Raw genomic sequence first — 22596 nt, 5'->3', positions numbered from 1 at the left:
TATATATATATATATATATATATATATGTATACATATGTATATATATATATATATATACATATGTATATATATGGGCTGCTGTATTGGTAAGGAATGCTGTTCTAAACATTATTATTACTTTTATAATATTTATTACATACATTTGAAGATGCCGGTTCCATTACAACAGTAAATTTGACTGCAACTTTGTTGGTCCCCCCAAAAAAATTACTCTTGAGAAATATTTCTGTATATTGTTGTCCCCAGCAATGAATGGAATGGAATTTCTGCCCTTGCCCATGTAATAACTTTATTTTGAAAAACTGCCCAAAACTGATGCAGGAGGGTACCTAGGGCATCATATTTTGATGTTTAGGTCCACTGACAAAGCGGCAATATTTGATGAGCTGGAATGAGAACAGGTGGGGTCATTTAAAGTGGTAACAAACCAAGGTTTGGTCATTGGTAGGATAAATGCCTTGAAGTGGATCGTGATTTACTACTATTACCTGAACTTGAGTCCCTGTGTCAAAATGTAGTCATTACTTAGCTGAATTTGAGTATTCATGGTGCATATTCCTAAATTAATTAGTATTTAATGAAATAATCAAACAGCAAACCTGGATATACACAACAACGGAATATATAATGTCATGAAAATGAAATACGACAGACCTTAGCTATCATCATCATAATCATGGTCGAAGATCATCCCACTGAAACTGAAAAGAGAACAGATTATATTAGATTATATATTATTTAATAACAGTAGTAGGAGGAGTTGTAAAGTAGCAGTTAATATAAAGTAGTGGTAGAAGTACCAGTTTTCGTGGTGCTAACGATGGTAACAAATATTGAATGTAATGAAATACATGTGCTTCACACTGCAAAAGGTTTTCTACTTGTTCTTGTGTATACAGTTAGCTTCTAAATAATTGAGTGTCCTGCATGCTTCCTAGCTGGGCCCCCTGCTGAGAGGCACACACACACTCATACACACACACAGACTACCAATCTTCACCAATTTCTCACACTACTTCACTCAGTTCTCCATCATGCATAATATACTTACACACACACACACACACACACACACACACACACACACACACACACACACTCCTGCACCATGTAATAAAGTAGTGACTCCACCACCCACCCTGCAGTACAACACAAAGAGCTGACAGCCCTCCCCCCTTCCTCCCTCTCCCCTTCCATTGGCTGAGAGGCTTGGATGCTGGCAGTGTCTCAGACCAATAAGACGTCTCCAAGGTGATGTCATGGAGGCAGCATTGATGCTGTTGCTGATGCTGTTGCCCGGCGCCTGTATCCGTGCAGCCAGACAGGGGTAACCGTAGTCACCGGTCTAGCAGCAGCAGCAGCAGCAGCAGCAGAGAAGACAGGGACAGAGGGGGGTGAGTCTGCATCACAAAACACACAGCAGCACATATTTGGACTCTACTTGGCTCATTTTGGGTTCTCAAGTCTGTGTTTTAATGGTTAACTGAACGTTGCCGCGGTATGTGTGTGTTTGCGAGTGTGTGTGTATTGGTAGGGCGTAATGGGGCGAGGGTGAGGATAGTGATGATGCAGTGGTTCCTGCTGACAGGAGAAGGAGGAAGAGGGGGAGAGAACTCAGTGTACCCATAAACTGTAGGTGTGTAACCTGTCATTTATTATTGATCCTCCATATGTGCACATGCAGCTTTGTGTTTGCTATTAGCAAGGGGAGAGAGAAATAGAGTGGGTGAAGGAAATGACATGTTTACGTGTTTTGTGCTGAAAAGGTGTGTTTGCATGTGTGTATGTGTACAATAGAGCAGGAAAGAAAGGAGGACAGAGAGAGGTAAGACAAGAAGAAACACTTGAGACAAATAGTTACAGAAGTTACTGTTTGTCTTATATTTCTGTCTGGTTTTGAACCTGCAAAGTGTCTTTTCTTTAGTATTAATTTCGTCTTTATTGTTACATCTTTAGCTTTGCCACACTGCAGGTTTATTATTCTGTGTGCATAGTGCCTTTTCAAGTGCAGGTATGCGGTAAGAAAAGCTGGCAGAACAACAGCAAAAGCAATCCCTGTAAAACCTCTATAACCAACTGAGTCAAAATGGATCATAAAAAGATAAAACTATAGATGGGTGTAATGGGATAAATTGAACAAATGCTGATACTATCTAGTATTGTGAAGCTGGAGTCTGTTATAACTGTTACTCGTATAAGAAATTTGTATAATGCAGTTAAAATGTTAGTAGAAATAATCAGAGGTGTGTTAACACCATAAGATGGTGTAAAGGATTCCTGCAAGAATATGAAAAGTAATGAATCATATACTGTGCCCATGGAAACAGAGTAACTTTTTTCATTTGGATTTCTATGAAACTCATCTAGAACACTGAAGGTGCACTGTATGTGAAAATGAAAATGATTTACATTCAGACAACTTGATATCTGTTATCTGTTCAAATGCTCAACTTTACAGCAGAAATAAACATGGAACAAAAAATGGTTTTTGTCTCTCTAGCTAATTTTAACAGTCATGACAACTGTACAGGGGTGAATTTTGTATAACTCACCGATTTACATTTTATGAAGGCTTTAAGTTACCAGTTCATTCTCATTCCGAACTCATTAAATACCACTGTATTGTCAGTGATTTTGGCATCAGACACCAACGCTAAAAGCCACCTTTCACAGTGGTATAATACACCTCTGGGTGGCATCAGTTTGTTACACAGCCAGATGAAACCTTTTGCGGTGTTATGATATGGCGCCAGCCGGACAGCACCTGTCTTAGTGGTATGTTACGCAGACGAAAGACATAGGTTTGAAACGTTGCCAGTAATGACATTATATTAGGAGCTGAAAAGACTCTATAGGGGGAGTGGAGGTGGATGGGTCCAACAAACCTTTGTCGTTCACCTAGGAGCCTGGTGTTCACTTCCAATGTAAATGCTGAGCCAAACCATGACGATTTTTTCCAAACATATCCACATGCTTTTGTTGCACAATGAAATAAACGTAAATACTAAGTGTTCGACCAATTTTGTAAGTTTATTTTTAAAAGGGACATTGTGTAACATTTTCAGTTGTTTGTTGGTAAAAATCGATGTCTGCATTCATAAATATGTCATCATTGGTTTATTATACCTCTGCCAATAATCTGACTTACTCTTGTAAAAGGAGAATTTCGGATTTGTTTGTACATTGTGCGGGTAAGTCGTCTGGGGGGTTCCATAACGTTTCGCCATCTTCAGAATGCATCCACCAGCAAGGGACATACAGCCACACCTTTGGCGTTTTCGTTGAAAGTCAGGCTCGCACTGTGTGACTGAAAAGCTGAAGGGGAGGAGCAAGGGGCGCTTCGCTACTACCTCGGCACTACTGCAGCATAACAAAGTCCCACTCTTTGAGCATTATGCAGGATCATGCACGTGCAGCATCACGGGAGACGGAATCCTCGTTGCCAAGAAAGCGCATAAGGGAATCAAAAAGGCAACATGACCGCCATCAAAAAACAAGGGTCAACATCGAGGTAGCCGCTAACAGCTGTTAGCAGCCACCGCCGCTGTTAGTGCTGTTAGCACCGCTGTTAACTGTTAGCCGTGACAGCTGTTAGCAGTGTTGCGAAGAGAGGGATGAGGTGTGTGAGGTTGAGCCACTTGTCAGTCGTCAAAAGACAAGACGTGATTGGTTTGTTTCGATTTACACCCGCCCCAACAATCCTATGTTGTAAACACAGCCAGCATGGTGAGGAGGGGGTTTGTCAACTCGCATCATGTGTGTCTGTGTAGGAGCCTGAATGAATACTCCATGAAGTATCAGATGACATGGTTTCATCAATGTTATCATAGCTTTGAAACAGTGAGGCGCTAGAGTGTGCTATCCGTTTGAATGCAATATATGATTTCAGTGTTAGATGGGAGAAATTCCTACACACTGTGGCTTTAAAATAGACTGTATGCATCTTATGAGCAGAAACTGTATATTTCCTATGAGAACATAAGTGTATTTTGAAAAGACACAATGCATTTAACAAGGATGTCAACAACAAACGCAGGTTACCTAGCACTTCATATGTAGACTTGTAAGGCATGGACCAAGCAGCCATATGCGATGAGTTGGGATGACAACAGGTTGAAATTATGCATAATTACGGGCGGGTCTCTTTGAGTGACAGGCTGTCTGCCAATAGTGTCCTCAGCTTCTCAGTCAGATCTTTTCTTCCCTCTTCCACAGCTCCACCCTCTTGCCCAAATATGGCCACATCTGGCTCCAAAAAGCCAAGATGGCTACGGCCAAAATGCCCAACTCGAGGCTTTAAAGCCATGCAATGGGTGACGTCACAGTAGCTACGTCCATTATTTTAACAGTCTGAAGTTTAACTCTTTACTTACATTATCACTCTAGGTTTTACTGATGCTTCTTGTTTTGCATTATCCCCTTATCCTATCTGAGGCCTGCCCTTTTTTGAAATATGAAGCCCTGAGCTCTAAGTCAGTTTTACAAATGGGATAATTTCCCTAAAATGATGCCCTCTATATAAATGAGATGAAAAGACATTACATGTAGTCAGGTACCCCAAATAATGACAAGTTTTTGTACAGATTATTAAATGATATGTAACATGTTAAGCTTTAGAGGTGCCTGAAAGGAATTTTGTTACCTCTGGATGGACTCAGGCTAGCTGTTTCCCCTTATTTCCAGTCTTTATGCTAAGCTACAAAAATTGACTGCTGAACATAAAATCATATTCGGCATAAAAACACAAGACACAACATCTGAATCTTGGCAGGGAAGCAAATGAGCCTATTTCACAAAATGTTGAACTTTTGCCTTAATATTCAACATTTACTGTAAAGAGTGAAAAAATACACATGAGTATGCAACAAAGACAAATCATTCTGGGGGTGTCGGTGGCTTAGTGGTAGAGCAGGCGCCCCATGTACAAGGCTCTTGCCGCAGCGGCCCAGGTTTGACTCCAGCCTGTGGCCCTTTGCTGCATGTCACTCCCTCTCTCTCTCCCCCCTTCACTTGTCTGTCCTATACATTAAAGGCTAAAAAGCCCCAAAAATTATCTTAAAAAAAAAGACAAATCATTCTCCATGTGTTTTTGTTACTTTAATATGGACTATAGTAGCCCAAGTTTTTGAGACCTTAAAGAAAAAATACCACCTTCAGCAGACATGAGGGACAGAGATCATCTGGGAGAAATATTCCATTAATGTCATAAAATACTACAAAGAAAAACTTCACTGATTTAACTGCACATATACCAACAACCTTACCCAAATGTCCTTGTGTTTACTAAGGCCCCTCTCTCTCCCTGGAGCAGTCTCATTCCTGCAGGAAGCAGTGCATTGATCTGCAACCTGGGTGGTTTCATTAGATCAGAGGCAGCTGTGTGTGTGTGTGTGTGTGTGTGTGTGTGCATTCCAACAGTGCAGTCAGTGATGTATTTTAAGGTATCTGTACATTTATGTTGCATGTGTCTATAGAGCATACGTGTGTGTCCTTGAGTGTGTTGGTCTCACTGGGAGCCATGTCAGGGTGGTCAGGTGAGTGTGTGCTCCACACTATAATGAGATGTCTCTCATTCTTGTGTCACAGGTTGTCTCATTAGTACACTGCTCTCACTCTCTGGAGCTCACTGCTCCTCAGGCATTTAATGTGGAAAGACTGACAGCTTAAAATGACAGGATAGGATAGTATAAGATAGATAGATTTTTTTTTCCACAAAAAGACAGGAGACAGTTAGCTTTGCTTATAGATAGAGAAATATATATATATATATATATATATATGTATGTATATACCAATAGGGATGAGTGAGTTCACCATTATCTGTATCTGTGTCTGTATCTTTTCAACCAACTAAATTATCTGTATCTGTACTCGAAATGGCGGGGTTTATGTCTGATGTGGATGGAGTTAAACCTAAAGTGGGTTGGGCCTAATCGGAAGTTGTTATTTTAAGTCTGAAATTTATATGGATTGATCAGATATTGCAATATTTATTACTTATGAGAAAAGTATTTACAGAACAGCCTCAGAATTGAGCTTCAGATCATTTTTTTTATCACAACTGTAACAGATTAAATTTAACCATCCCAATGTGGATTTTCCTTCATCACGAGTACAGGTAATGACACATTTTACTTGTATGATAATCATACTCGTAACAAGTACATTATCTGTACCAGATACTCGTTTTATCTGAGTAATCGGCTCAACCCTACACACAATTAGCATGTTGTATCTTGTTTGTTTAGTATGTACACAAACTGTAGAAAATGTCAATTCTACTTTTTAATGGTGAACAACAGCCAGGGGCAGTTCCTTCCCAGAGTGTTGCAAGGACAATATAAAAGAAGGAAAGGTCATGATGTCAGTGGCAGTGTTCAAATTTTGCATTGGAGCCAGACTTTGGTGTCAGTTCTGTTGGAGTCAATGGGGCAGGCACAATGAATCACACTTTGACTGACAAATCCTTCCACCAGATCAACACCCATATATAAGTGATGCTTACTGAGGTTTTTTATCTAACTGTTCACATTCATTTTTCTTGTTATTGGTCTACAAACAGATCACAGATCTGTTTCAAGCCCCTGCTTGGTCCAAGATAGCTAACGTTACATGACCAAACAGGGCAGGTCTGATGGCTCTGATTATTATTCTGGCTGGACTAATTGATATTTTCCTGTCAGTTAGGTAAATATCTGCCAAACTAGGACTTTACCATGTGCTAATGTCTTGCCGTTTGAAAATAAATATAATTAGATGACTAACATAATAAATATTTACTTATGTTCATCATCTAATGTTAATTAGGTAGTTAACATATAAGTTATAACAATGATAAAGCTAGAGAGGCTGCGACATTTGCTATTTCTCACCAACCCTTCAGCTTCCTGTCTGTTTCTTTCACACCTTCACAAGGATTATTACTGATTAATGTTTACAGTCCAGATTATCGCTGGGCGACTCAACAGAGATAATGCTGGCTAACAAAGTGAGTCCTCATGAATATTATTAAATATCATTGACAGTTTTAGGTTTGGTTAATTACTGATAATCAAATACATGTAGGCTACAATACTGCCTGCTGTTAGCAGGCAGTGTTAGCTATCTTGGACCCAGCAGGGCCTTGAGATGCAGCTGCTGGACTGGGCAGAGGCATGATCTGTTTGGAGACCAATAAGAAAGAAAACAAATGCACACATTTACATAACTCAACATCATGTAATTTGTGTTTTTTAATTTGTGGACAGATTTTTCAACACATATGATGGGTTATAGTGTGATTTGCCATGCTTGACACCAAACTCTGGCTCCAATGCAAAATTCGAATGCTGTCACTGATGTCACGACCTTTCCCTCTTTTATAGTTTCCCTAGCTCACACAGTAGAGCATATGCAGCATGTACTAAGGCTGCGTCTGGAGCAGCTGTGGGGGTTCAGTTATCAGGCATATATCCCAAAATGTCCAACACTTCCTTAAGTCTGATCATAGAAACCTGTGACTGTCTTAATAATACAGTTAGCATGTTGGCCTTTCAGCACCATGCAGCGGCACCCCCCAGAATTCTTAATAGGAGTGGCCATATGGTAGCCTGTTGTGCCAGACCCAATTCACAAAACATGAATGGGTCTGAGTGTACATTTCCTCTATTCCCGAGGGGCAGTATCAACGGCTGTCACTCAAAGTGCCCCTTCACGCAACTGGAAAGACGGAAAACCAATCAGAGTAAACGAAATGTGTGACGTGATTTTCCCCGTTAAAGGGTTTTTTGGGGGAGTTTTTCCTTATCTGCTGTGAGGGTCCAAAGGACAGAGGGATGTTGTATGCTGTAAAGCCCTGTGAGGCAAATTGTGATTTGTGATATTGGGCTTTATAAATAAAATTGATTGATTGAATTGATTGACGTAGGCTAGCACAATGCCACTGTAAACAGACCAGCAAGCTGCAGTGGAGATGAGCTGTGATGATGTCTGGGAAAGAGCGTTGCCGTCTTTGCGGATTTCCTCTTCACTGTGGACTCATGGCTGTGATTCCCAGCTTGGTCACGTCCCTGACCTGCTCCTCCATGAGAGCAACTAGCGGACAAACAACAATAGCCACTGGGTTTTCACTGAGCCATCTTTTTCCCGATCAACAGAGCCAGTTGGTAAATTAAATTTTTACCAAACTCCGTAGGAAGGACGGCAAACACATCCTTTTTTTCAATAAAGGCTTTCAGTGCAGCCGTTTGCTGTGCTTTTAAAGAAAATATACATTTCAGTTCGTTCAACACATTTACCATCGCAGTTTCAAAATCAGTAGCCATGTTGGTTGTTTACGAAATGCATCCACTCCACTCCTTGTCCCTCCTGTTCTGATTATGTGATTTCAAATAACCCACCGCAAAGTAATAAACAGTTGTGATTGGCCACAACGCAGAATGCACCTTAATGACTGCATGGCCAGACTGATCTGCGGAGCGAAATAGAATATGAGCTCACGAGATTAGGATGGTTTCACCAGGCTAGCCATAAGGGGCCACTGAAAATCTGGGTGGCACACCAAAACCAAAACTCATAACTGAATTTTAGAAATTGACTTGTAGTTTTAGTGTATATGTCAGTTGAAAACTATGTCAATTTGAGAGTTAAATAATGGCATACTGATGTGCTTTGGATTCTTATTTTACAGTTAATGTTACTAATTATCTGATGTGCACAGACTATATGGGTACAGTTAATATTTTAAGTGCCATGACAATCCTGTTTTAATGTGTCATGTGTCTATACATTTTAGGTGATTCATTGTCCTTCAAATAAGCTGGTTGTCCTTTTCCTTAAAAAGAAGATACAGCTTTAGGAAAAAGATACAGCTTTAATTTGAAGAAGTACATTGGTTGTAAGGAACAAAACATTTACTGGAAAGTCTTCTCAACTTTAGGGGAGATTCCCATATAACCCAATTTCATTCAGATATCTTGAGGTGAGAGTTCAAGGGACCCTTTTAAAAATGGCTGTGCCACTTGTTTCCTTGACAGATTTAACCTTAACTTTAAAGCATTGTTGGCCCCCTCCCTGAAAAGCTATACCAATGTGGTTGGTACTGATGGATGCCTGAGGTCATCTAGTTTCACAAGATATTACTACCTTCATGCTAACCACAGCCTCTCCACAGGTATGTTGGCATCAAATTATTTTCACCAGGGGTGGCCAGCAATTGTATCGGGTGGAGCCCCCTGGCCCCCTCTTGGGGGCACCACTGGTGCCATGGATGCTGTGGTCAAGAATGGAGAAAAACATTGTTACAGATTTAAATACATTATAATAGTTTTCCTCTCTTTTGTTTTGTTATTAAGTTTTACCTCAGGTTAAAATATTTGTAAGTCCTCTGTGCAACAATGCAAATGAACAACACATAAAATGCGATCAAATATTCAAGACTTCTGAGTGTTTGTTGATATGATTAAACTCTGAGCAGCAATGATTGAGGAAGTTCTGTCCAGCTTTTATTAATATAAATATTTATTTGCAATAATGGTACAAGTCATATTCATTGAACAAAACAAATAGAAAATGTATGTGTGACCATCTTTTTGATTGGTTTGGATTGCATCCTGTCTCTCATCGTAATTCAGTTTAATTTGAAGTCTGAATTTAATTGAGTCATTCTTGAATTTCAGTCCCTCCTCAGTCAAGTATGAATGAGTAAACTCTGATAGGTTTAACAGGCCACAGTCATTATCACACAGACATATTTGCTTTAATCACACAGGTTTGAAGTACATTTTCAACAGGCTGCTGTCATGGTTGATGCCTCACTTCGTTATTTGTACCTCCGTCTTCATTTCTTGTATCTTCTAAATGATTTACTGCTGCATTTTCCACTTGTGTCACAGCTGTGATCCACTGCAACACAGATGCCTCGGAAGTAGTTGTGTCCATACGAGCAGGATTTTGTGACATCACAAGTAGTTTGTTAGTCTACCATGGTCCACTATGAAACAAGTGTCATGTGGAAACTTGAAAAATCCTGTGCACATACAGTGACATGGGACTTTTTAGTAAGTGCCTTTTCATCAACTTTATTAATGCATATTTTCAATAATGCATAAAAAACTAATTGTAAACTCTTGTAACTCGAAAAAAAGTCCAAATATGGCAAAAACCCACTCAAAATGCAAAAAATGCAATTTAAATGCACAATCGGTATCCCGTGTTTCACCGAAAGTCAACATTATTTAAACTAATGTGTAATTTACATAGAGCCGTAGCGCACTAATGTGACTCACATGACTTAATAACTAGTGAAGGCCAGAATGAAGCTTCATGATCCATTTTCTTTATTTTCTGGAACCTCTAGATTGCGGGTTTTGTTTTTTTTTCACAAGTTTGAAAGAACACTGAATTGCCTTCCTTAAGCCTTCTGAACCCACTTCACTACATGACACACCCACTTCACTACACTTCACTACACGACACAGTCACTTCATTATACGACACACCCACTTTACACTGACTTAACCAGACGAAATACTTACTTCACTACACAAAACACTCACTTTACTACAGGATACACCTACTGCACTACAAGACACATCCACTTCACTACACAAAATATTTACTTTATTATAGCCCTTTTTAAACAGGAATTGTGCAAATTTGCAGGAAAGCCCAATCAGTCTTCTTTCAGCATTGGCAGTATAAAAGCAAAATCAGGGAGTGCAGCAAAATGCCGCCTACCTACTTTTATACGGAATGCGCCTTTTTCTGGGCAATGGGGGCGTAAGCAAGTAACAAAACGTGTAGCTCAGCGTGTGACGTAAACAGTGACGTGGGAGGGAAACCGCGGCTGGTCAGTCCTTCGGCGAATCTCTCGTAAGTCGGCCCGTCCTTCACCGTCACCATCAGCTGACGATTAATGGCCTCTTCCTTTGCGAGGGCAAGGAGGACGCACAATTCCTTGTCTCCCCAGTTGCTCATCTTTACAGTGTCTGTCAGGTTTGCGTTTCCCTCTTGCTACTAGCTGCTCATTCCTGCTATCAGCTGTTTCCTGTTTATCCACCGCTAGTGGGCCGCATGTGCAGCATCATCAACAGCTCCTCCCGTGGCTGAAAGGCGCCTCGTTCTTTTTAAACCAAAAAGGTTCCGCCAATATGTCTACCCTACGAGGCAGAAAATTGGGCACCTCGGATCAACTCGGCAATCCAGCTCTGTGTGTCTAAACGCTCGCAGTTTGCTGGCGAAACGACCCAACATTCGCCGAAAATCTGGCAGTGTAAAAGGGGCTTATGAGACACACCCATTTCATTACAAGACACAGACAATTCACCACACAAAACACTCACATTAATACACAACACACCCAATTTACTACGTGAAACAAAACACTATTCATATAACAGCAGTGAAATGCACATTCATTGGAAACTTTGAAGTAGGAGACATTTTTGTGTATAGTATTAAACTTTTAAACGAATATTTGCGTTTCCATAGATTCTAAATTGTTCAATGAAGGATATGCAAAAGATGTAATTTTAAACATTTTTTCAAATTTTTTTTCAATGATGTGCTGATTTAACTTGTTTTTTTTTTTTTTTTCAAAAACACGAGTCACAGAAAGTGTTGCAATGTTCCACTTGAAGGACATTTAAAGCACTGTGTCAACTTTGTTTGTTGAAATCTCCTATTAATGGAAGCATGGGCTATTTTTGTGCACATGTGAACAACTTGATGATGTCTAATGGACCTCAGCTTACCATGTGCCTGATGATTTCTTGTTATTTATTAGTTGTTTATTTTTCTGGTTTGGTTTTCCCAGCCCATCAATGTATTCAGACCGACAAACTGTCCTTGGCAAGACTTCTCCTCTGTTTGGGCCCACATTTATTCTTTGGTACAGGGCTGCTCTCTCTCATTGTTTCAATGGGAGGTGCTTACACAAAGTGTTCTGCAGCTTGCTGTCCTGTAAATTCTCTTCTTAGCTACTGCTTCTCACATTCATTATATGACCTTTGAATGTTCATTCAGTCCTTCCCCTTTGTGTCTGCATGTGTCTACATGTGTCTCTGTGACAGACTGAGAAGGATCTTTACCATCCCTGGAGAGTGAAACACACAGTGAGATAATGACTCTGGCAGGTAAATGCAGTCACAGCACAAAGTCATTCACCTTGCAGCTCCCCTCCTTTACTGAATATACTGCTCATGATTTCACCGTGGGAATGAAAACAAGAGTGCACTTTTATGATCTGAATCATGTATCTTGTCATTATTATGACTATCATAATAACATAATAAGAATGACTAGTGACTGAGAATGAGAATTACATCATCAGTCTTTGAATACTTGTTAAACATTTAGTTTGACTCAACACAATGTCAAGCATAACAGCACGTGTGTGTGTGTGTGTGTGTGTGTGTGTGTGTGTGTGTGCCCTCAGCCTACAAAGAGAAGGTCAAAGAGCTCCCCCTGGTGTCTCTGTTCTGTGCCTGCCTGAACCCGCAGACTGCAGACAAACCCACATACAAGGCAGAAGGTAAAAACAAATCACAGTCACACGTCTGCTAACAATCATACAAGGAGAAATATGCAGTACTATAGCCAATATAAGTACTAGTCATTTTAGGAAACAGTTTTTCTAAAGCAGAGATATGTAGAAGGGAAGTAAACACTGATTATGTGTTAAAGTCTTTTCCTGTATTAAAAATTCGTTGTGAATGAATAAAATAGATATGTTCATGATTCAACACCACAGATGCAGTGGACCTGGGATGGTGCGTCATCAAAGATGTGGAGGTAATTGAGCTGAACAAACGGACATCTGGCCAGGCCTTCGAGGTCATCCTCAAACCCCCGTCCTTTGACGGAGTGCCAGAGCTCAATGCATCCATGCCGCAGCGCCGCGACCCATCCCTGGAGGAGATCCAGAAGAAGCTGGAGGCTGCTGAGGAGAGGCGAAAGGTGAGGGAAGGGGAGAAGGGGTGGGGTTTTTATATCATCATACCCAAAAGAAACCCAACCAGACAGGCCCTAACCCTAAAGTGTAACCCTAAACTTAGCTATTTGTGGCTCATTCAGGCATTGTCAAACATCTGACAACGCTCTTTGTGGGCAGTGTGATTTATACACTCAGGAGGAAAAAAGGGTGGAAATGGATAAAAGGAAAGAGGGAGGGAGTGTTGGAGTTGATGGACAGGAAGGGAGGAAGCACAAGCAGAGGGAGGGTGGGAAGATGAAAAGAGGGACATGAAAGTACAAGGGCAATCATGAAAGGACACACTCACAATGGCTCATATTCATCACGCAAAGAGGATGGTGGAGAGAGAGAGAGGGGGGAGGGGGTGAGAAGAGAGGAATTATGGCCACGAGGAGAATATGTCCTGCAACACAACGGTCACACAACACCTGCAACATCACATGGTGTCATTAATAATCATTTGTTTATTAAGTGCCTTAAAGATCCTGGAAACAGATTTTCTCAATCTGCTTCCTACTATAAGTCGGAGGCTTCCCCATAACAACACTTTATTCTATAGTCAAAACAGGTATGGCTCTTTCATATAATAGATTTATATATTTCTTCTTTTCTCTGTACGATTTTCACTAGTTTGCTGTGGGCGGGGCTTCGTTTGAAATAGGTTATGTCAATGAAATCACACTATGATGATCCTGATGATCCAGAGTAGCAAAGTTTATGGGCGTTATTTAAACGATATGTAGCTCATTGTCTAAGGTGTATGGTGCAAGTGCATTTTAAACAGTAATGTTACTGCAGCAAATATCATGGGTCATTTAACCCATTTCATCTCAAATTTTTCTCAGACAAAGTATCAAAATCATTTGTCACTGGTAACCCTTTAAAATAATCATTTTCTTTTTTTAATTCTCAAAAAAAAAGTAGGTGAAAACTTGTGTTTAATGTTCGGTCACAATTGTGACGAGTGGGATAATGTGTTGTGTCTACCATTTGTTGACCAAATTAACATCATCTCCAATGCAGTCATCAAAATTCTTATATCATATATCATCTTATATCATATATCCAAGCTCAGTTATGAACACATACAATAAAAACTCTGTCACTGGCAGTCCCCAACATGGCTATTAGAATGCTCTATCGCATTCTAGAGTGACTATTTTACATATCAAAAACTCTTATACATATATCATTGCTTTGTCAGTCGCCTTTTACATTCACATATGACGTGCTAGGTATCCTTCTGCATATGCTGTGACGACTCAGGATGCACTACCAACCCCAGGATGTCAACAAAAACTTGATTGGGTTTAGAAAAAAACATCTTGGTTTGGGACACGGGAAGTGAACACTAAAGCTGCGTTTCCACCAAACACTTTACGTATGGTACCTTTGGAACCAAAAGTAACCCTTCAGACATTGTACCTAGTAGTGATGGCCAAATGAAGCCTCATGAAGCATTTTCTTTATTTTATGAGCCTACTAGATGGTACTTTTTGTTCAACAAAAGGTTGAAAGCACACTGAATTGCCATTCTTTGAGCCTCTCTCTTTAAACCAAGTCTTTAAACCTGATGCCATCTAATGGGCCCAAAAAAATAAAGAAAATGCTTCATGAGGCTTCATTTGGCCATCACTAGTACCTAGACCCTAGACACTGCAAACAATCAATCAATCAATCAATCAATTTTATTTATAAAGCCCAATATCACAAATCACAGTTTGCCTCACAGGGCTTTACAGCATACGACATCCCTCTGTCCTTTGGACCCTCACAGCAGATAAGGAAAAACTCCCCCAAAGAAACCTTTAACGGGGAAAAAAATGGTAGAAACCTCAGGAAGAGCAACTGAGGAGGGATCCCTCTTCCAGGACGGACAGACGTGCAATAGATGTCGTGCAGAACAAATCAACATGATAAATTAACAGTAATCCGTGTGACACATGAGACAGAAAGAGAGACAGAGAGAGAGATGCAGGACAGACGGTAATGACAGTAGCTTACAACAATATCAATTATAGTAATATTATAATTCTAATTACGGCTATTGTGGTACAATATGTTGAAAGTATATATTAATATCTGATAGTATACATATGTGACAATAATCATATGTGTATAATAACAGTAGAAGTATGACTAATGATAACAGCAGCAGCAGGAGGCATCTGGCAGGACCACGGCAGCAGCACAACCACACGAGTCACACCATCCAGGCACCGCTGTGATAGAAGCTAACCTGCGAGACAGTGATCCAGAAAAGGCTCCGGAGAAAAAGCCGAGTTAGTGACATGCAGTACAGCCGAGTTAGCAAGATGTAGTAACAGGACATGAGTGTTAGCAAAGGAGAGAGAGAGAGCGAGAGAGAGAGAAGGAGAGAAGTTGCTTGGTGTATTATAGTAGGTCCCCCAGCAGACTAGACCTAAGTCAGCCTAACTAGGGCCTAGGCTCTGGCTCCTGATCTACTTTTGGTGACTTAATTAAGGGACCACAAGTAACCCTGCATTCTCAGTGTTCTGGTGGGATATTAGGGCACTATGAGCTCTCTAAGATATGAAGGAGCCTGACCATTTAAAGCTTTGTAAGTTAGGAGTAGGATTTTAAATTCAATTCTGGATTTTACAGGGAGCCAGTGCAGAGAAGCTAAAACAGTACTCTTAAATGTGAGGGAAATGGGAAGTTAAAAAAAAACAACTAAAAACTAACTAAACTAACGCTATTAAAAAATAGCGGGTTTGTGCACTTAGTCCTTCTCAGGCAAGCTCCGGGGTTTAGTGTTGCCGTAGCTCGATGCTACGTGACCCTTTTTTTTTTTTTTCAGAGTGAGGATTAGAATATATGCAGTTCACATAATTCGGCCAAAATTAATACAAATAAACGCTTGAAGATCCACTCATTTCTAAAAGTGTATGTCATATAAAAGCTTAAGTAATGGTCAAAGTTGTCATATGGAATATTGGAATATTTAAGGTGTGTTGGTTGAGTCATGTCGTCAGCTTGTGCATTGAGTAACATTACAAGTTAATGTTCCACCTTAAAAATCACGGCAGTCGGCCTAGTGAATTAAGTTGTTTTTTTTGTCTGACTCCAGCTGCTGTGAGAGGCAGCAAAACATCCTATAATTTTATAGTTATAATCTACTAATAAAACTCTCCATGATATATTAACAGTGGCTTCTGCCTCAAAACCAGCCACAGCTCAGCCCTGACCAGAGTGACCGTCCACTACTGATCAATCAACGGATTGCAGTGTTCACAGCTCCACCTTTTAGTACCAGATCTGTGTGCTATATACCCCAACAGAAGGGGTACCAAAAACGGTAAAGGTAAAGAACAGTTCCATTGGTACCATCCACAACTTTTCGTTGTGGAAACGGAAAAAAAGCGTACCGAACTGAACCGTACCGTACTGCTTGATGGAAACACAGCTTAAGGTCCTGGGTGAGAGTCCAGGGTTTGTTGGACCCATCCACCTCCCCTCCTACCCACCCTGTACGGACTTTCCTGCTCCTTTTATTACGCCGTTACCAGCAGTGTTTCAACCTGACCCCATCCAGCAGCCTATCGTACCGCCCAGACAGGTGCCATCTGGCTGACCAGCGGTGTATCATAAAAACACCAAAGGTTACAGCCAGCCATGTTACATACTGATACTGCCAGGCAGCGCATCATACTGACATGATAGGTGGCTTTGGCATCAGGTGTCATGTCTGATGCTGAAATCATTGACAAAGTAGTGGTATTCGACAACTTTGGAATGAGAACATGCTGGAAGGGGAGGTCATAATCTCTGATGAAGTTGTTCCTCACATGAACTGTTTGCATAAGTTTAGCATATGTATTCAAAAGCCTGGCTGGCAAATGGTCTATATCTATCACTATCATAATCACTGAAGACAGCATCTTTTTTTATTTTGAGGGACAACTGTAAGGTTGTATGCATTGTCTGGACCATCACCAAGATCCCACATATCCAAAACTTCACTCAAAGTGAACCTGAAATAAAGAAAAGAAGAGTAGAAAGTTAGGTACAACAAGAACAATGGATAAAGACATGTACATTTAGAAGGTCACTATTGTTGCGGTCAACATGTTCACTAGTTCTATGCCCCCACTGAACAAAGTTGGGTAACTGCAAATGCATATATCAATGCTAGACACTTTGAAAATAATGCATACCAAAAATCTCTGTCCTATCTTTATGCTAACATACATTACTAACCTTTTGATTGGGAGCTTTTATGTAGCAATCCTCTTCTCATCGTCCAACCAGGAAGTAAACAGCTCTAGTCATGAGACAATTCACACGAAACATCTGACGCTGCACATATTTCATTGAGACCCTTTATTATTTCAGTATTTGCTGGAAATGCATTTATAGATCATTCAGTAACATTTTGAAAGCCTTGTAACTGAAAAAAAAAACAAATATTCCGGTCAGCATTGTGATGGGATTAAGTTTAAGCAGCAAAACTAAAAACCATAGTTACAATCTTGACAGAGGAAACAGAACTTAACTTTTGTCTCCTGATATAATCAGTGAAGTTACACTGCTCCTTGTGTGTAAATACGCACAGCATCTCTCTTAATGTGGAGTCAGACAGCAGCTCTGCAACTCTGCTCTGACCTCTGCCTACGTTCACATTTTATGCGCCATTCATATTTTCCTCATTAATGATGTATTATTTCATCCACCTACAACCCATCAGCTTGTTCCTGTGTGACAAGCAGAGTGTAAGCATGTTGTGAACCCACCTATGTAGGTGCATCTTACTGACTGAATAATGTACCTTTAGATTGCAAGGAAAATACTGCACCATTCTGGATTTGGACCAGGCTTTTGTTGGTCAATGGCACAATCACTTTGTGCTGACTCAAAATAGCAACAGGCCAACAACGTCCCTGACTACACCTCATTTTAAGCCTATACTTCCGTCCAAAGTACATTTGCTACTTACACAATGTGGGCGCTGGCCATTAACATGACAACTGCACTGGTCTGAAACTACTAATGAGATTTGCTGCGCCGTGCTGGGTGCAAGATAAAGCCTGCTGAGTGCTTAACTCTTAATAAGTAATACTTAAATATGTTTTTTTTTACTTTGACTGTAATTCCTTAGTAGTGAATATTCAATGATAGAAATACTTCAGATTTGGAGACTTTTTTTTAAAAGAGACTTAAAAGGACAATAACATAATTTCTACTTCTTGCATTTCTAGTATGGTATTAAAAACATAATAGTTAGCTGCTGAGAGCAGCAGTAATAAAAATGACTTACTGCTTCCTGAGGCAGTGGTCACAACTACTGCAAATCATACAAACGGCACACACCCAAGTAAATATAAACTTATCTTTACAAACATACACTGTGTCCTTTTTGCTCTCAGAGAGGGAGCACTGGATTTCATTTACATGCAAATAGATGTTTGGCCTGTATATTTGATGTTAGCAACATACTTTCTGAGGTGACAAATGTCTGTATCTCGGCACTAATGAAGAGGGTTTTTGTCTGCAGGTCACAGACTCAGCTGAAGACAAACCCACTCAAAGCTTAAAAGACCATAACCTTACCCGAAACATAACCCTCTGTTAATGGTGCACGTGTTTGTGTGGGAGTGTTCTGTGGGAACTCTGCAAACTACAAATACAAATATTTCATTGATTACGTTTATGTGTCTTCTTCCTTAATACCTGCTCTCTCTCATTTACAGTTAACTTACCTTCAGTGCCCATTGTCTCCCTCTAGTGCCAGGAGGCGGAGCTGCTGAAGCACCTGGCAGAGAAAAGGGAGCACGAGCGCGAAGTGATCCAAAAGGCCTTCGAGGAGAACAATAACTTCATCAAGAACGCCAAGGAGAAACTTGAGCAGAAGATGGAGGCCAACAAGGAGAACAGGGAGGCCCTGCTGGCTGCCATGCTGGAGAGGCTGCAGGAGAAGGTACTGTTCAGCTCAAAGGATTATTTCTAATAGAGAGAGCTTGTAAGGGGGTTTTGTTCTCGAACTCAAGGTCTCACACTTTAAAATAATCCACCCATATACACTAAAAACAATTTTGGTTGACAGCTGATCCACAGCGATCCAACACATTCTCTTTCCAACCTCTTCACATATTGACGTTTGGTCATGGACTATCCACATTGGGATATGACGTGCAAGGTACCCTGGGTACGTTGGTTGTGGACGTTCTGGGACGCTGTGTCAACTTCAGCCTCTCTGTCTGTTATCAAAATACACTTCCATTTTCACAGCAAATTGACATTTTTTTTTCATTCACCAACAACGCACATGGTTCTGTTTAGCTAACTCATGCACGTGGTTGGGTTTAGTAAAAAAAAGAACAAGGTTTGGCTTTACAATCTTATGGGAAGTGAACACCAACCTCCCAAGTGAATGTCGGGGGTTGTTGGACCTATCCACCACCCGTCCCACCCACCCTACCTGGATTTTCACCCCCTTTGTTGTCCCACTGTGTTTCCCCCTGACGCCGCCAGGCGCCATTACACAAGGCAACCAGTCATGTATCATGCCAGCGTGAAAGGATGGCTTTTTCGCCAGTGTCAGCTGGACTTTAAGAAAAGCTGCTGTGAAATCAGGCATCAGGCCACAACAATGCCAAAAACAGTTCGCAAACTCCTATAAGGAGTGATAATAATGTACAAATGTAACGTATCCATGGTTTGCAAAAACGTAAATACCAACATTTCTTCTGCCAACTGGGATGTGCAAAATTGATTGTTGTGCACTAGCAGTGCAATCGAGGTGCTATTAAAGAAATAGCCCAACAATTTAAGAAATATGCTTATTGCAGGTCTGTACAACAGTTAGATGAGATGATCGATACCACTTTCTTGTCTGTGCAGTAAGCATGGAGCTAGAGCCGGAAGACAATTACTTTAGCTTAGCGTAGCGTCAATTTTCTATTTCTGTGTCTGTGTTTAAACAAACATGTTCCAGTGTCTTATGCTGGGTTCAGACTGTACAGTATCAGCACGATTATAACTGGACACGGCGTCGTAAAGGCGTCAGCTCAGATTTTGAACAACAATGAGTGTTATATGCGATAAACCATCGTTTTATCTTGTGTAGTGTGTCATAGTAGACAACAACCGACGCTGCATCTGGGATGCCTCATGATGTCCTGACAGAAAGTCTAGCATGGTTGATTTTCTTTTTTGTCCCCCATGACTTCTCCTATCACAGCCATCCCTTTGACCAATAGAAGCACAGAGCAATCTGCTGCTGTGGACAACTGTGTGGCAACAACATCCCAGCCTTTTTGATATTTCCTCTAGGGATGTTACCACGACAGAGTAAAAAGGGGAAAATCATGGCGTGAAACAGCAGAGAAACTGCCATCAAGCTTGCAAAGAATTTTGTTTCTTCATAATGGAGGATATAAAGAAATAAAATTTAAAAAAATAGTGGCGGGGCTTTTACTTATCACAAGTGTGTTATCACAGCAAGACTTTGTGAGTCCACAACTGCCGTGACATAGTGACGGTCGGAACAGACAAAATTGTTGTGTAGTCTGAACCAGGCATTTATTAGTCTGTTTAAGAGGTTTAGGTAGTTGTTGTTTTTTTTATTTGCGAGACAGCCAGGCTATCTGTTTTCTCAGTCTCCAATCCTTAGGCTTAGCTAGGCTAACTGCTTAAAAATCTGCCTACCAGCAACTCTAAAACTCACTAGCTACATTCCAACCTTTCCTGTAACCAGCACTGTTTTGCATTGTATGTTTTGTTGTGTGCAAATGAGGCAAGCCATCAGTGTCACATCAACTGGCTTTGCATTTCTATTTTAATATTGTTCACAAGCTTGATCAGTAATCATGAATATTAAATGAGGTGGAAAAGAGTTTTTTGCTCTCCCAACTCCCAATCATTCCCCTGTTCAAATCTGTAGGAGCAGTCCCTGCCTTGTTCTGCTGGCATCTCCCTCATTAATGCTAATATATTCATGAATGCTAATGACTCTGATGTTGCTATGTCTCTGTGTTTGTCTGGCAGGACAAACACGCAGAAGAAGTGAGGAAGAACAAGGAGATGAAGGAGGAAGCTTGCCGGTAGATGAGCAGAGAAGAAGAAGAGCGAGAAAGAGCAGGACTAGAGTTTTTTGAGTCGGTAAAAAAAAAGGAATGAAACAGTGCAGGGAAGAAAAAAAGAACTCAAAAGCAAATCGAACAAAAGGAAAAGCCGAGTTTTCATATTTGATGTATGCTGTAACGATTCTGAACAAGCTGTACAAAGTTTAGCCAACTCTTGGTGTTGAAATTTAAAAAATCTTTCTTTTTTTTTCTAAAGGAAAGTGGGTGGGGGTGGGGTGGCATCAAAACAAACATTTCACATTTTTCAAAGAGGGGCAGCAGTGGGTGTTTGGTGAGGAATGAAAGCTGCGCCAAAGCAGGAGGAGGTAACAATTTAAATCACAGCTCTCATTACTGCAGATACTTCAGTCAGGAAACAGGAAATTATAACTGCCTGCATATTTTTGCATTGTTGAGCAAGCTGTGCTTTTCTGGATAATCAGAAGTTGAATGCAGTAACACAGCTAATTACACCGTTTATATCCAATTAGACTGAAACTATGGAAAAGGGAGTTGTAACCTAAATTGTTACCAAGTCAAACATAAAAAATGTGAGATGTGGTTAAAAAAAATGGGCACGATGCAGTTAAGCAGCTGTATAGTCAGTCACAACCAACAACAATTCAAAGCTAAGACTCCCAGGCTTATTCAATCTCTGATTTACAGGATACTTACCAGTCAGTACACATAAACAGGACACAACACATGAGCTTCTGCTGTTTCCGGATTACAAATAAAAACTCATTTCCCTAGATTCACCACTCTCAAGTTAATTCTTCGCAGCACCATTTTTTGGGATTGTTGGGTCTGTCTGGGGACGTCTGCGTGAACTCAGTGAATCTCACAGTCTGAATATAAAATGAAGAATCAGGCTCTTGTTTCTTTCTACAGTGCTCTAGGGGAGTAAAAGAAAAAAAAAAGCTTGAAATGCAATGAAGCTCTGCTGGATTGTGCCGTTTTCAGGCTCTTTGTGAAACTTAAACTGTAGTGTAGTTGTAGATCAGTGACATGCGTTTAGATTTAGAGCACCGATTGCACTCTTATTTCATTAAGCACAACTCAAAAGCACATATGCACACATGAAAGACAGTGGATATATACAATATAACAACAATAACATCACAAGGAGGCAAGGTAGTGAGTGACAGCAGTTCAGAATTAGGAGAAATTTGGTTTTGAAGGGATGAGTTTGGGCTTTGTGGCTAACCAGCGGTCTCACTTTGCTTTGGCATGTGTCACTGTGCTCTGATTGTCAATTTATGATTATTTCGAGGGAATGTAAACCTAAATGATTAAACAGAAAGATGAAATTTGCTTGGTTTGTTGAGTCATACTGACTTGATTGAAATGTCAAAAATGTTTGCACTGTAAGCGGGGAGTCGTTATATGGGGTTTGTACTTGCTGTAGCTGTGTGTCGCTGTAAATCTTCAAGGCTGGATCGATTGTATCTATTTGGCATGGTCAGTAAAAACAGCTTGGCTGAACTCACACTTTGCTCTTGCTCTCATTATTTATCATTTGTTCACTGATAGCGCAGTGTTTTGCATGCACTTATAAT

The 22596-nt window shown here is 40.5% G+C and overlaps 1 protein-coding gene across 1 annotated transcript; it reads left to right on the top strand.

Annotated features, from left to right (window-relative positions):
• The first annotated feature begins 1273 nt into the window (after positions 1–1273).
• On the top strand, positions 1274–22528 carry stmn4 (stathmin-like 4). Its single transcript, XM_033649163.2, has 6 exons — positions 1274–1395; positions 12052–12114; positions 12417–12512; positions 12732–12937; positions 18700–18891; positions 20961–22528. The coding sequence occupies exons 2-6, from the start codon at positions 12102–12104 to the stop codon at positions 21018–21020; spliced, it is 567 nt and encodes a 188-aa protein (XP_033505054.1). The 5' UTR covers positions 1274–1395; positions 12052–12101; the 3' UTR covers positions 21021–22528.
• Positions 22529–22596: the final 68 nt, after the last annotated feature.

Source organism: Epinephelus lanceolatus, chromosome 13 (genome assembly GCF_041903045.1).
Source record: "Epinephelus lanceolatus isolate andai-2023 chromosome 13, ASM4190304v1, whole genome shotgun sequence".
Classification (NCBI taxonomy): domain Eukaryota; kingdom Metazoa; phylum Chordata; class Actinopteri; order Perciformes; family Serranidae; genus Epinephelus; species Epinephelus lanceolatus.
Note: the sequence above shows the minus strand (reverse complement) of the source record. Positions and strands in the feature narration are given on the sequence as shown.

Coding starts and splice junctions, on each gene's coding strand:
- stmn4 (XM_033649163.2), top strand. Junction 12,938..18,699: donor CTGCTGAGGAGAGGCGAAAG/GTGAGGGAAGGG, acceptor GTCTCCCTCTAG/TGCCAGGAGGCGGAGCTGCT. Junction 18,892..20,960: donor TGGAGAGGCTGCAGGAGAAG/GTACTGTTCAGC, acceptor TTTGTCTGGCAG/GACAAACACGCAGAAGAAGT.